Source organism: Caloenas nicobarica, chromosome 7, assembly GCF_036013445.1.
Source record: "Caloenas nicobarica isolate bCalNic1 chromosome 7, bCalNic1.hap1, whole genome shotgun sequence".
NCBI lineage: Eukaryota > Metazoa > Chordata > Aves > Columbiformes > Columbidae > Caloenas > Caloenas nicobarica.
Genome location: NC_088251.1, coordinates 32,700,849 through 32,717,035, shown reverse-complemented (window position 1 = coordinate 32,717,035; position 16,187 = coordinate 32,700,849). Strand labels below are relative to the sequence as shown.

General features: G+C 42.8%; 1 protein-coding gene across 4 annotated transcripts in view; it reads right to left on the bottom strand.

The window, feature by feature from the left end:
• Positions 1-16,187, bottom strand: part of ARID5B (AT-rich interaction domain 5B) — a 115,117-nt gene that overhangs the window by 32,181 nt on the left and 66,749 nt on the right. For 3 of the 4 annotated variants that reach the window (XM_065638822.1, XM_065638821.1, XM_065638823.1), the window contains one exon: positions 2,559-2,671. In XM_065638822.1, the coding sequence (XP_065494894.1) occupies positions 2,559-2,671 (113 nt within the window). Of the gene's footprint in view, positions 1-2,558; positions 2,672-4,156; positions 4,254-16,187 lie in introns of those variants that run through there. The other variant, XM_065638824.1, reaches the window with a different exon arrangement.

Genomic DNA, 16,187 nt, shown 5'->3' with positions numbered 1-16,187 from the left:
AACGAGAACTAAGTTGTAAGAAGGTACAAAGCTTTCTAGTCACTGGCAGCTCGGAACATGAAATTCAGCAAGTCATTACAACCACGTGGCTTCCATTGGTCTCGACAGGCTCAAACCCTCAGTCTTCAGAATGCCACTTCTGCCATTTTCCAACCCAAAGCGTACAGCCACTGTGTCTCCATCAGAGCCGTCACCCTGCCTCCCAAGAACGGAGGCTGCTGTCAGACACCAGGTGCCATGATCTGAGGATGAAAGCAGCAGAACTTCTGGTCAAAAGGGATTTTAGCTGGAACAGGAATACGACCAGGACAGCTGCCAAAATGTTTCAGCATCTGACAGAAGTGGATTTGTCCTGTTTACACTAGCAGCGTTCAACCCTGCTCTCCATGGAGCCGTTGTCAGCATTAATTGGAGATGGAGTACGGACAGAGGAGAAAAACTGATCGTGAAGCCCGACATGGAGCCTGAGATGGTGACTTAACGTCCCAACTGTTCCCAACAATGAGAAGACCATAGGTGGATCTCCATTCTCCCCTTCCCCAAATACTCTTTCCTTCCTTCCCCAGAAGGGTCTGTATAAAGTGCAATACTTCTGCTGCAGAGGGTTTCTGATTCACTGTCCTCCTCTTATTAAAGTATATCCACAGCCCTGAGATGCAGATTGATGTGAAGAGCCATGGTGAAGTCAGCGTGACTACATGCAAGGACATTATATCATGAGCATGTCTATTATTTATAATGAAATTAAGCTGGCCAAGATAATTAATGCTATTAATATCTGCACAATGATGAGCACAGTATGACTAGATAAATAGGTGGAATTACTTCTTATCTGAAATATCCTCCCATTTGACTAGTAGGGTGAACCCAAATATAAACAGAGAGGATAAACAATTTGGTATGAAGTGTAACTGTTGTTTTTAATTATCTAATACCTATATATCAGGTGCTGAAGAGGCAGAACTACTCGTGCTACAGTCCTGGATGCTCTGACAACACGGTCCATGCAGCAGCTTGCTGGTAATATTCTAACATGAAAAACGGGTTGGGGGAAGGGGGAACTGAGGCAAATTGAGACATTTTCACACCACAGATTTTGCACGTTCTTCCACAGAGCAAAAACATTCAAGCAAACTCTATAGTGTCTGGCAGGACCCTGCAACTCAACACACCAGGCTCCATCGCCTTCAACCATGCCTGTCTAACACGATAGTACAGACTCCAACCGAGCACAATAGGGCACAGAAAGAAGAGAAACAGTGACTTAAGGGCAGAGCTTCATCATGAACTTCAGCCTCTTTAATCGTCATCAACAGAAGGCACAATTTTAACCGAACTCCTAGGGAGGAGGAGGAGGTGGAATTTAATTTGCCTTCCTCTGAGAAACTGAGAGCAGAACACTTCCACTTGACCTCTTTAACCTCCTAATCTCCCAGGACATTCACTGCCTACAACAATACCAATGCAAACAGATCTATAGATCCACTGTATTTCCTAAAGAGATGGTCACAACAATGGAAGTATTTTTTCAGATACACATCCATCTAATTTATTGAAACAATGGATTCAGGAGGAGTTGGCCTAAAAATTCAGTCTATGCAAACCTGTTTAGCTCAAAAGTATCACAGTGACAAAGTTCTGCCTCAGATAAAAATCTACAAGTATTGCTCTAAGTAATTTTCCGTCTTCACGTCTTACAGTTTCAAATTAAATCACCCTGAAAGAAGCCATTTGTGCCGCCCTTTTTTTTTAAAGAGAAAACCAAATTCCTATTTAAAACCACACAGACAACATAGAAAATAGGATATAAATTACACTACAGAAACTCAATTTTAAAATATTTTAAGGAAAATATACAAACCCATAAATATCTAAAAGATTAAGTCTATAAACACAAATCAATGATCCAATTTTTACTTGCAGTATGGGCTAAGCACTGCAGCACATACAGACGACTCTGTAAAAGCAAGCACTATTCAACAAGCCCTGGAACATGCAGCTCAGCACTAAGAATTAAAGAAACAGCCCAGATTTTGTTTTAATTTTGTACTGAATTTCTGCCTTTGTATCTTTTTTTTTTTTTCCAATTTAAAAAAAGTCAATATCTTAACATCGAGGTGATGTCGTTTGTGTGTGCTTCTTAGAAACCATTACTGAGGCGGCTCTTGTTTCATAGTCTGTTTATCTTCAAACTTATATTTAGAAGTACATTGTAACAGGGTGAGCTGCTCCCAGGTTTATTTTTAATTCAAAGATACTGTCACAAACTATGTTTGTGTGTCACAGAATGTGAAAACTAACACTAGATGCCAAGAAAGCTTAAGCACTACCAGTTACCAACAAGCTGATAGCATTAGGTTGTTAGGTGATTATAGTTGCTGGTAACTTTGAACACAGCCACAATTCAAAGTGAAGAACAAAACTAGTGAAAAAATTACATTTATCTCCTCAAGAAAATAAGTTACATTCTAAATTTGAAACAGCATGCTGGGAAACAAAGGCAGGGCTGTACCTAAAAAAGGAGAGTGTACTGAAAAGAGTATTATTAAGTGATTTACCTTGGCAACAGCTTTGCTTTCAGAATTATTGTTGGAATCCTTAATGCCATTTAATGAATCTCTTCTCTGTGGGCAAGGCTTCTTTTTGCGCGGTCTGCCTTTAAGATTTGGCGCTGAAAATTAATGGAGAACAATTTGAGCACATTGTCTTATACTGGCTTCTTAACAGCTGAAAGCACAATAAATAATTCCACTACAATCAATCACAGAAATGTACAAATCTGTCTACAGTAAATGCTTATTACGAGACTCCCATCCTCCATGGGTTACATCTTGACACACTATACGTTTCTATAGAATATTCGCCCAAGGCTAATCTATTCTACTTTCGCATAACTAATTAATAAAAAGTCAAACACTGGTCTCTGAAGGACTCAGAGAGAAAGCACAAATATTCCTCCATGGTACAAAAAAGAACAAAATAGAATATTAATAGGTAACTTTGCATTAATCAGCCTGCTGCATTTATTATTTCTAATCTTCAAGTAAGAGTACTAACTACTATTTCCAACTTTGGGAAACATCTGGTTTTGGAAATGTTCTGAAATATTGAAATCCTTACAGCTCCACGAACTGTTTATATATCCTGTCATTCTTGTCAAAGTTCTTCTAAAAGAGTTAAAAAAAAAAAAAATTACCCTCGAGTCCTGAAATGGATCAAAAAACCCCTTAACAACTAGCTCTGGAAGTTGACAAGTACTGAAATAAGTGATTGATTGTTTCATAAGGGTTACATACCACACATATAAATTAACATGAATCACTTTCAGTTTTGTCCAATTCTTAAGATAAAACAGCTCTGAAATAACACAGTGACTAAATACTAACCGTGCTGAGCCATACGTAGAATGGGATATGGATCATCATAAAAAACATCAGACTCATCTTTCAATAGTGGTTTTACAACATAACTTATGATCACATATAGAAATAATAAATGAAGCAGATGTTTGCTCATTATTACGTGTCCTGCCTGCTTTCAGATTTAAAAATCAGCCTCCGACTACTATGGCAACATTTAAAATGATAAACAATTATTAACTGATGACTGTACCGAAGAAGATAATTTCCTTTAAACCTTTAATTTCTAGGTAACCATTGTCTTCATTACTTAAAGGGATGATTAGAACAATGTCAGAAATCTAAACACCACAAACCTCTTGAGTGCCTTCTAATTGTTTCTAATCTTATATTTGTCACACAGTAAGCCAGTGGTTTCAGGACATTTTACATTTTAATTAGTTTGCAAACACAATAAAGGGTGCTAATTTGATTTTATAGTTTGAGTAACAGTGTCATATTTAGTATCTTCAGAGAAAAAGAAAAGCCATGGGTTTAAAACCAAAAGTCCAAAAGACACATCCTTTTTCTTCCCCCAGCACTGGCACACAGTAAATATATATATATCTTCATGTGCGTACGTGTGTAAGTCTATAATTGTGTCTACATAAAAATATGTTTATCTCCCTATAGAAATATCTCCATCTATCTCCAGTGAAGCACATTCTGCTTATTGAAAAGTACTGCAGAAAGCAATTCTCAAATTGTCATCTGAGGCTAACATGCAAAATCAAACAAAGAGAGAAAGAAATTATTACCCATTCCAGTCGACAAACATCTGCCTGATTTATATCTGTACTCATGAATGCGACAGCATGTGACTGCACACTACGTCGCTGGAAGTCTCGACTTGGTGTGGATGTCAGTCTTACACAAAATGAACACTGAGAGTATTTGCTCCGTGCTTACAACTCCCCTCCCCCCGCCGTTCCATTACTCATCTGAAGAGAGACGAGCGGCTCGGCGGGAGCGTGGGACGAGCTCCCAGGATCCGGCTGCCAGCCCTGGTCCCGGTTATAGACCCCGCTCGACCCGCCGCCTTTGATGCCTTCCCAGTGCTTACTGGTTCGTGCACGCCTCTGCGATGGGACGGACAGGTCCTTGACCACCGTTAGCCCCGCCAGTTGCACCTTCTTTAAAAAGGCACTGAAGAAAATAGAAGTGTTCCCTCAATGTACTACGCCAGCATTAAAACATCAGCCTTCGGATAAATGGGTCCCTGACCTGGTCCGAGAAATGGCCTGAGAGAGATGTGGTTCAGCTGGGACCAAATACACTTGCATGTGAATTGCTTTTTCTTTTCTTTTCTTTTTAATAAACAAACTAGTTCAAGTCTCAATGTTTTCCAAACATACTTGTTATCCTGGGTTTTGGCACTGTGCTTTGTATCACACTATAAAGCGCTCCTCATGTTTTGCTAAAAGCTTTAAATGCAAGAAGGCATTTGTTCCTGAATTCCAGGTATATTGAGCTTGCATATAAACGCTGTTTGACTTGGAGCCTTCCATGGCCGTGCTGGCACTAACCCACCACGAAACGGGGTATTTGCATTCTGCCCGTGGCTCGGGAGCCACAGCGGGAAGGTCTCTCCGCAGCACACACGGGGACCGTCCCGCACCCAGCACCGCGCGACTTTACAGCACTTCAAGCCGTTCCAGATCAGACGCACAATTAACAAGAAAGCAGCAATCGGAATTAATACCAGCGGAGAAGGTCCCTGCCTCTGGTATCTGCTCCGTAAGAGAAAACATTTGAAATAGTTCCAGTCACACTTGAAACAAAGCCATTAACACTTGCTCCCTAAATCGTTACAAATAAATGCATTATTTGAAGATTATTTATACTTCAGCCATATCCATTTTGTTCTCTTGAGCTAGGAAATATGACTAGGACCAAAGGAATAATTTACGAGTCTCATACTTGTTCTAACTCTTTCCATCTTTTGTTTCATTTGTGACATATTCATGAGCGCACTGCAGATTTTTTGCATTTGTTATTCATAATTATTTTTAAAGCAATTTTACACACATGTTGTGGACTAGTCCCAGTCAGTTTTCCTGATGACATTGAATGTTCAATATGCACTGGGCAGCTAAGTGAATATCCCGTGTTTTTTTGTGCTTTCTGGTGGAAAAGGACTTCCGGCATGACCACCTGAGAATACCTGAAACAACTCAACTTCTTCATGTTTGTGCATATGGCTTTCAAATACATTTTGTCAAAGCGTTTGTGGCAGCTAGACCTGATAACTTGTACATTCCCAGAAGGTGAGAACATAAGCAAAGCAAATTAAAGAAAAAACTGAATAAATAAGTACAGAAAAAAGTTTGTATTTGTTTGCCACCTCTTTGGTCTAAGTGCCTGAAACAGGCATATGAGAGATAGGACATGCTACCAGTTTAAATACTTGCTTTCCCATGTCTTCGACAATGTTTGCTTTTGTCATTTCTTTTCCCCCTTCCTTCCTTTCTTTTTCCATCCTGATATTATCTGAAAGAGGGAAAACTCAGCTACTGGTATGTCCACTGGGAGCCTTGGTGGGCTGCTGGGAACTTTTTTGCCTCTACTTGGGTGTGACTCAAAGGATGGATATTAGCACAGCATAGGTGCCCTGTGCACTCAAGGTCTGGGATGCAAAGCAGAACATCCCCACTCCTGCAATCCACAGGTGACAACACCCTGGGAGAGCAGAGCTGCTGCTGCTGCTCAATGCGGGGACGGACGGAAGGGCTGTAAGCAGAGAGGTACACCCGGTACAACAGAAATGACCCAAACCTCCGAGTTCAGACCTCTGGAAGCAAAAGGGCGACCATCCACTTGAAGCCCGCACACACCTGTGCCTTGCTGACTCGAGAAGCCTCTTCTTGAGATTACAGCTCATCGCAAGTTTGCTAGTCATCACAAAGGGCAAGGTCATTTCGAAAACAGCAATGCACAAGAAATTGTCTTCCCTGCAAAATCTGCCAGTGCAATAACAATCTAGAGCCCAGCAGGGAAAGCCACCTCGCCTGCTGAACCCAGGCACATGTTTCAGGTACGACCAGGTAGAAGACAAGCCGTTCCAGAAAGCACACAATATGAGCCAACACTCCTCGTGTTTTGAGAGCTGGGGGAGCATGAGGGCTCCCCACCTTGGGCTGGTTATCTTTGCCATAAACGTCACCATTGTGCCTGCTACCTATACCCATCAAAAGGAGTTCAGAAGGACATTTCGGCACTCCTCGGATGCCAGTTTTACACCAGCATGCTGCTTCTTTGTTTCCCTCAGAGCCCACCAACCTGGCTGGCCCCGCAATGCACCCACCACTGCCCGCACTGCTGAGTCTGTAACGTGGGGCTCCACGAGGAATCAAGCAAGAATCCAAGATGAACGAAGATCTAATTCAAGTGCAAGCATTTGTAACTGTAAAGAACAAAAGGTGTGATTATTAAGTAGGATGCATGTGGTGTGGACTTTGTTTTTCAGCTGACTACTACTTGGTGGTAGAAGTGCTCCTGATTAAGTGAAAGCGTGTGAAATGGATATGTCACAAGTATCAGTTACACAAGCCATGATGACAACCATATCTTAACAACTCTTCCCATTCTGGAACACGTCTTATTGCCATCTCGATTGTGAATTCTCAGGCAAAAGAAAATTATTTATAGGAATCTGAACAGAGACAGGAATGTTTTCTTCTCCTCCATGTTTGAAAGGGTCCCTGGGTGTTGTCTGGAAACAGGTAATCACCGCAAATCACACACAGATTGCTGCTTGCCATGTGACATGAGGGATCAGCATTTCTCAGAGGACCACGAAAGGCTAACTTGGGACTGAGCGGGACACAAGAAGACTGGGAAGGAGAAAAGACAAGAGGGAACAGCTTGTGCCTGTGCCACTGGAGTGAGAGAGGGAGATGGGGAGCCCAAGATCTCCTTTGGAATCACACAACTTTCCCTGGCTACAGCCATGCTGAGCTCCTTCCCAATACCCCTTGGTCTGTCTACAAGCACCTTCAGGAGAGCAAAAGGAAGAGCACACAGCCATGGTCTTCATAAGCAGCAAGTGAAAGGGAAGGTGAGGTGCAGAAGCTGCCACTGCCACCTCCTCTGTGCAAATCCTCACTTACATGCACATCTGCCTTTAAAAAAACCAAAAGCACTTAGTCCCTGATGTAACGGAAGTGCCCTCAGTAATGGGAGATTAAGATTTAAACACTTTTCTTCCTCCTATATGAAAACTTGTACCTTGCCTACTTCCCCCCAAACCGAGGTTAAGCTCTGCAGTGCCAAAACACCAGCAATGTCCTGCATGTTTTTATTACAAATCCTCACACCTGAGAGGTTAAATGCAAACCCTGTGTTTTGCATGGCACAGCGAGTTAGATTGTCTGTATATGTAGACTGGCAAATCCTTGCTGACTGAAATGTACCGTAGGAAGAAGGTAACCTGGTGATCCCAAAGCCTGTTCTTGTGAGCTATGGGTCCACCATAATCAAACAAGCAGAATCCAGAGGCACCTGCAGCAGAGAATTAAAGACCAGGTATTGGAGATAAGCTCAGTAGTGGGCTCTGACCCATAAAGCAAGACAGCCCCACAGAAAAGAGAAGAGCTCAGGGTTAATGCTGCTCACACTAGCCAGATGTTTCCTCGAAGCCAGAAGTCCTCTCTGTTCATGAAGCCATGAAACAGCATCATTGCTCAAAAATTACATCTTCCCCTCCAGCACTCTGATCAGCCTGTGCAACCATCAGGATATTGCAGGTGATCAGTAGACGACTATGCTGCCCACCCACTCAGAAAATTCACAAGGCTGTGGTCACTGCTCTCCTGCCACTACCACCCTCAGCTGCTCGACTTCCAGGGACACTCTCTGCTCAGCAGGACACGGGAAAACAGGAGCATCCCCAAGCCTCGCTGCCTAGTATAACTCCCAGCTCTGGGTTAAACCCAAGTATGACAGGTTTTATGCAGGGGAAAGAGAAGCCCCCAAGAATGGGAGCTGCTGAGGTCAGCCGTGATTAAACACTACATATGGTGGAAAAGTGTAGGCTGCCACAAGCAGACAGAACCTCCACCAGCCACCTTCTTTACCCCAGGAAGGGGAAACGATTGCTGGACTTACCATCTCCCTGTTATCAAGTCATCCTCGCTTGAGCCATGTCCATGCTGAGAATGCAATGTACTATGTACACACAGCCACCCCCAGACGCACAAATAAGAGACAATGGCTGTTTTGGGGGTACCTGACTTTAGCAGGTTAGTTACAGTAGAATTATCTCTTTCATAGGAGTCTGATTATCATTGGAAGTCCAATGAGTTCAACCCTCCCCACAGCGCTGTTCTCTAGATACACATATTTTGGCTGATATAAAAGATGTGTTGTTATAGGAAGGGTGTTAAAAAAATAGTGGCCTTCACACAGCTGAGGTCAAGCTATGTTGGCACTTTGTCAAAATCAGTGGTGTAGCCAAGAGTTTTTAATGAGCCTGGAATGCATTACCTCATTTGTCATACCTGGATCACTTACTCATGCTGAGTCCAAAATAACCTTGGACCTTGCTGGCTGCTCAACAAACCATGTAAGTAAACAGTACTGTACTCATGCCTAAAACATGTACCTTTTTCTTGCTCACTCAACATTACTTATTCTAGAGAACATCTAAGCAATTGTAATGCCCACGATCAAAGTTCTTGCCCTTCCCAGGCTTCTCTGATCTACATAGCTATTTCCTGATATTACTTTTGATTCTGGCTTGCGGGTACTCCAGTTTCTCAGAAACACTTCAAAAGTCCGGGGGACGGGGGGAGCGGGAAGAAAAAAGGAAAAGGAAGGATGGCCATTGCCATATTTCGCTCAGGAACGTGCTGGGATAGCTGCTCAGCATTGCTAATGCACTTAGAACTTACACTGCCAACCAGATTCTGGCTGCCTGCTGTTTTTGTGACCATGTTTCTATCCTGTGCAAGGATGAAGGAAAAGGAAGGAACAACAGCATTTTTGCCAACTGCAACAGTATGACAGCACAAAAAACTCAACTGAGCTTGTAAAAATGTCCAGGACCACTGGCAAAGAAGGGCCAGTGGAAGATCTGGGTCTACATTTAGGGTGGGCTTACAAAGTCAGGTGAGCTCTAAACCTGAGAGGTGGGAATTCACCAGAGGGAGGTAATCACAAAGCCGGGATTAAGGTGGAGCACTGGAAGATGCAAGAAGTTAATCAACAGGGATGTACCGTGGTGCTGGGTTCAGAAGAGAAGTGTGCTTGCATGAGGCAAGCTGCAGCACACCTGCTAAATGCATCAACAGTCCCTCCTCACTGTAGGACACCTTGCAGAACATCTCCTCACAGAATCCTCTTGCTCCGTGCCAGACCATCATACGTCTTCCAGTTTTCACACACATACACAAAAGCTGTGACATCAGAATGCTTGGCCCGAAGTTGCACAACCATCAGTAGATACAAAACAGACTAGGAGACTTTCCCTCTTAGGCAGGTGGAAGCAGTAGAATGTGTCAAATCACAGATCACCACGAGTCAGGGGCCAAACACAAGCTGGACGTGGCATACGGAGATGCCCAACCAAAGTCAAGGTGAGAAGAATGGTCCCAGATCTCCAGGAAATCCAGAACCAACCATGCCTGCTGGCAGGTGGCAAATAGCTGGTTGCTGGGGACACCCCTAAAGCAGCCTGGCAAAAGTTAGCTCTTGGCTGAAAAACATGCTTACGTGTTGCACCTTTTAAAATGTAATGAATAGAAAGTTAACAGTTTTAATGGTTTTAACACTTACCCCTCTAGGGGGCTTCTGGCATTCTGCAATATCTGATAGTTAAGAAAAGCATACTGCTATATTTAAGCACAATCCCAAAAACTGTTCAAAGGTTAGTTAATCTCACATACTGTTCTGGAGTCCCAGCTGCTCCCTTGATTTCCTCATCACCTCCATCTCTTTGTTTTCTCTCCTTCACCTCATTCCCTTTTCCGCATCCTGAGTTCAGTATCTTACATTTCATTTATTTTCCTTTCACTCCTCAAAGTTTATTTAAAGGCATCTGCCTCACGGGAACAGAGTCCAAGGAGGGCCTGTGGCATTTATCACCTAGGCACACTGAGCAGAGCTGGTAAACAGAAGCAAATTGCGACCAACCTGGTACTGCATCAAAGGGCCAGAAACTCTACAGGATCCTAAGTACACCTTTGGAAGTCAGGGATGAGCACCTACCAACGAGAGCTCTTACACGGCCTCTCCGCAACACACACACACTTGCTTACTCAGGCTGCAGAGAAAACAATTCCAATATTAAAACTATTTTAATAAACACTTGCTTATTTCTTTCTTTATAACTGAACATGCCAGGCCTGACCTGGAAACTCCAGAGTGCAGCAGCAAACAACCTTGCAGGGAACACTGAGGATCCACGCTGCTTTCTAGCCCACAAGGAGAAAGAGCAGACTTGTGTAGCCATTTCTGAAAGTTTTGTTTTGGAAATGAGATATCCCATGCTCCATGTGGGGAAAATCAATTTGCTACCTCTCTAAAGAAAACATTCCTCATTTGGAAATAAGTGAAACAGACACTTCCTTGTGTGGATTAATGTGGAGACATATGACTTGCTGCAGACTGTTGTTTTGACCCCCCTCCTGACCAGACAATCTCTGAAAAAAGCAAAAAGGTGGTATTTTTCATGGATTACAGTTCAGACTAGCGTTGCTTTTAATAGAAAAGTTACAGGCATTGCAAATACCAGGTTGGCCAATTATGCCAAAAATTGAATGTTTTTCGTTTCCATGGAAGATGGGACAAGCCTCAGGATGAGGCTTGGAGTTTTGTTTTCTTCATTTCAGCATGGTTGGAAGCTAAGACTTTTGCTTGATCTGGGCTTCTTTATGTCCTGCTGACTAATATGGGTTTAAAAAAAAAATGGAAAAAGTTTGAGGTTGTTTGTTTGTTTGTTTTTAGACAGAATCTATTCATATGTTAGAAATTACAAAGTGTGGTAAATTGAAAAGGGAAGCTGAAGACTTCAGAGAAAAATCTATGCCTGACAAATACGGACATTCAAGGAGACCTTAGAGCAAATTAAAATAATAATAATAAAAAAATCCAGTGTAGGCCTATCACTGCTTACAGATGACAGGATTGTTATTAATAATTCAAAAGAAGCAGAGGTGTTTGGTAAATATTTGTTCCGTTTTTGTGAAGAAGCCAGATGATATGCTTGCAAAAGAATATAATTAAAGCCAGTCAATTGACTTGGTTTTACACAAACCAGACCTTAAAACAACAAAAAAGAAAAACAAAGCACTTTATTTTATAACTTGAAACTACAAGCTTGGTTAGAGAAACTAGCTGCACACGGGGAACTTACCTGCATTTCTTTAAGACAGCTGATTTAATACTAGATAACACTTTGATTAAAAAACAGCACTACATAATTTTGTTCAAGCATATATTAAATGGATTAAGAACTGGCTAAATGATAGAGTTAAAAGCAGGCATCAGTGGGGAATTTCTATTAAATGAAAATATTTCTGGTGGGATTCCACAGGGGTTGCTCTTAGCCTTGCTAGCATTCAACATTTTTGTCAGTGAAATAAATATAAGGTCCCCGACAGTAACATTCACACTGACACAAGGACTGGCACAATGCTAACACTGAGTCATACAAACAACTAATCAGAGGGAAAAAACAGACCACGCAAGCTCTTCAGTAAGGCTCCAGCACGAAACCTGCAAGCAAGGACTCCAGGTCCCACTGGCCAAGCCAAGGGTGGGACTTCACGGGCCACCCCCCCACTGGAAATTAAATATGCCCTGGCAGGAAGACACTGCGGCCAAAGAGAGGTCTGTCTTCAAGAGAGAGGTCTGAACAATTCAAGCTGTGCTGAGTTTGAGCAAAAATGACTTCACCAGGCAACAACGAGTGGTGCTCAGAAGCGAGGAGGCACAACCAGGCATGCCTAGGCACTGCAGCCCACAGACGCGATCAAAGGCCCGTATCCAAAGGCACATATATGACCAGCTTTCAGAAGACCCTTTGGGAAGAGCCTGAGCCAGACACAAGCCGGTGTGCATGGTGCAGGAGGAAACGTACGCAATTTGAGGGTCTCTGTCAGCCACGGCGAGGGTCGGGCCCGGGCGGGAGGCGGCCGCAGCAGCCTGGCTGGCTGCACGGAGCCGGCGTCCAGCTGTCTGGCTGCGGTCCTGGCTCAAACAGCTGTTTCCCTTCTCCTTCAGAAAAAAGGTGGTGAACTGGATGAAAGCATTTGCCGGTAATTTTGGCCGATGAGCCACTACTTGGGGTTCATACCAGATTAGATGACTCAGTGGTTCTTCTGGTGAGAAACTGCTTGAGTATAGGGTCAAATACAGCAAAGTACTGTGCTGTGCAGGACATGGCACACGGGGAGCTGTAGCCTTGATTCAGCAAAGTACATGCCTGACTTGTAAAGACCTGAAGCATGCAAAGACCTCTGATGACCTCACTGGGGCTATTCACATTTTGAGGCTGAGCCTGTGTTAAGCGTCAAACACGACCAAGTCAGCATGACTCCCTCTGTCACTAACGGGAAAGAAGCATTCAAGCTCCGAACAAAGAAATCGGCATATCTCATCATGAAACACCTTGTGCTTGGGCAGCATCACAGGATCAGACGTGGGTTCCTCAAGTTTCCCTTTCCCTCAGAAATCTGCAGTTGATCTCCAGCCTCCAAGCCCTCTGCCCCCAAAGGTCACTGCCGGGAAGCTGCGCCTGGCAGACAGGGGCTTCACTTTCTGTAGGAGGGTCACAGCCATACTCAAGAAGTGCATGTCTGACTTCTCAGAATTGTCTGGGTTTAAAAAAAAAAAAAAAAAAAAAAAAAAAAAAAAGAAGAAAAAAGGCAAAGACAGGAAGGAATGAGCGGGCACACACGGATTATGTAATAGCCAAGACAAAAGCAGTGCAAACACGGCAGCGGGAAGCGAAAATGCACAGCAAACCCACACGAGTCAGCCTATCCCACCGAAAACTCTGCAGAACACCATCCAAGGTAGACTTCCCATTAGAGGGCTTTAGAAAACAACAGGCAAACTTGAACACACAGCAAATCTTAAGGCGGCATTCCTAGCAATATTTCCTTTTCTTTCCAGTAGAAGTCAGCATTTGTGAAATTGCTGTCTAGCAGAGTCAGCAGGGCCCAATGGAGACGTGACCTACATACCTCAGAAATACAATAGATACGTAGCCAGTCTTATCCACACAGATTTACAGATGAGATAGGCTAATTGACTGGTAAGGGATGGACACTGTGCATGAATCTAAACAGGCAGAAATTCATGCAAGAAGCATAAACCGGACAGTTTCCTGAGACCTCGCTTGTTGTAATGACAACAGCAGGTAGGAAGCTATGATCATCCAGTTATGTACAACGTGAAAACAGCAAATATATTATTTAAATCTCTTGAATTTCTGATTTGTAACTGATTATGTAAGATTTTTTTTTTTTAGTGTAAGAATATTATAATTTCCTTTCATTTTTTTTTTCTTCGCACTTGATCATTGCACTGCAAAGTAATCAAAATCTGTTAGGCATAATCAACCTGCATGAAGATACTACTAAAGTGACATGCAGAAACTAGAGTGAGCTCCCGCCTTGATGCCTACATCCAGCTGCCACCACCATGAGGACTACACAGAGATTTAGGTGGAGACAGGAGCGGCAGCCTGAGCCCCCATCACTTCTCTGGGTCACCACCAAATTCCCCAGCAGGGAACGCTGCTGTAAAGAGGTTCAGGAATAACTCTGCTTTGGCAAAAAGCTCAGGACAAAGCCCTGGCACCCCTGGGGTACACCTGACACGGGGCTTTGATGCCGGGGTGTGGAGGTGACGCTGCTTCGCGTTGCTGAGCAGAGGAGGGATCTGCACGTTTTCACCAGTAAAACACAGCGATGGTAACTCCAATAACTTTGCCACGTTGTGTACGAGCAGAAAGGGAACCTGCAAAACTGCCAAAGCACCCGAAGAATGACATTTTTAAAGTCCTGATGGTAAGATCATGGTGCCCAGCTTTAAACAAATAAAAATCCCGTGAACCCAGTGTGGTCGTCCCAAACATCAACACAAACAGAACTGAGCACAGCTCTGTGATATAGCCCCTGTAAATCTCCAGCACTCGGAAAAATCCAAATAAAACCGAGCTGTACTCATTAATTTATCTGAGCAGGCCAGGGTTTAAACTAAACACCAAGTCAGTTGTGCAATATTCTTTCGTAGTCAATACCGGCTCTTAGGAAATTATCTGAGTGAATTAAGCGGAGGGACTATTAAAAAATTTACACACTTCCTTGTGTTTCAGATGTCTAATTATAGCCGTGTTTGTCTCTCCCCACAGAACTGTTGTATACCACATGGTATGCATATTTCAGCATCCAGCATTATTAACTCATGACCGACTGTCAGTTGATCATTATCTAACACACGGGGTCTGCGAAAAAAGCCTTATTTGGGCAAAAGCAGGCTTCTGACCTGCTCCCGCTGTATTTTCCCCCAGAAGAAACTTCAGCTGGATTATTATTTGCTGTCAATGGAAACTCAGAGGTTACATATGTGAAATCTGCAGACAGGAAAATAAATCCTTACCGAGTTTAAACACTTGGCTGATATTAAAACCATCTCCAGCTTGGTTAAAGAAAACTCTCAGTTGCCCTCTAGTGTTACCCGGCTGCCATGCCAGGCAGCCCACTCGCCGCAGCCAAGGTCACAAAATTTAACCTGATTTCATGCAATGAGATTTACTGTATGTGTAATATTTCGTATAAAAGGGCGATGGGGGTGCTTTTCCCTCCTGGAAATTTCAGTGCTTGGGCCCCTGGAAGCCCAGAGCTTGCACGATGTTTACCGCTGTAACTGCGGCGCATGACACATGGGTTTTATGAGCGAGAACCTCTGAAATCGCTCTGCGTGCTGCACTCCATAAAGTTCATTCATAACTAAAAATAGACTAATGTACAAACTGATTTAGCATTATACTGAAGCTAAGGAACATAGGGAGACTGCAGAATTCCCTAATATGGAAGAGAAGCTGAGTTTTCAAAAGCAGCAGTTTATTTGTTTCTGAAAATGGACAACATATGTAAAAGATTTAATATACAGAACCAGGTGTATATATAGCATAGATCTCCATACGTGCCCATTTTCGTTCTATATAAAGACTTTATACAGCCTGAAACTATAAATTCAATAATAGATTACTAAATTAAGTCTGCACAATCACTTCATAAAAAAAAACCATTTCAATTTAAAATACAGCTGTAGGGGTTTGGACAATTTCCTGCATAATAGAGGCCCATCCCTGAAATGTAAATAACACTGGTATTAAAACAAGTCAATCAGGCACATCAGGAAAAAAACAAAACAGGTACATGAAAACATAAATGCATTTTCCAGCCTATCCTAAGTAAGGATGCCAAACCTTTATTTTATTTGAATGCTGCTTTGATAAATCACTACTGCTTCAGCTGTCCTGGTTTTTCCTAAGAGAAATCCGGGGCCGATTAAGTCTTAACATTGTGAATACAACAAAACATCAGGATTTTGCAATAAGAATTATTCACTTCTTTCCTGTGTACCGTCAGCATTCTTAAAATACTGCTACTATAAAATTAAACAGCGTGCTCTTCAGAAACACATGACGTTGCCTGCTCTGGTTTTTCAACTGCAATTGTGCAATTTTAAAATTCTCTTCTTTCTCAATGCCTTTTCCCCAAACAAATACCTTTGATACTTACAAGATTACAAAAAACAAATTAGACTTTTTTTTTC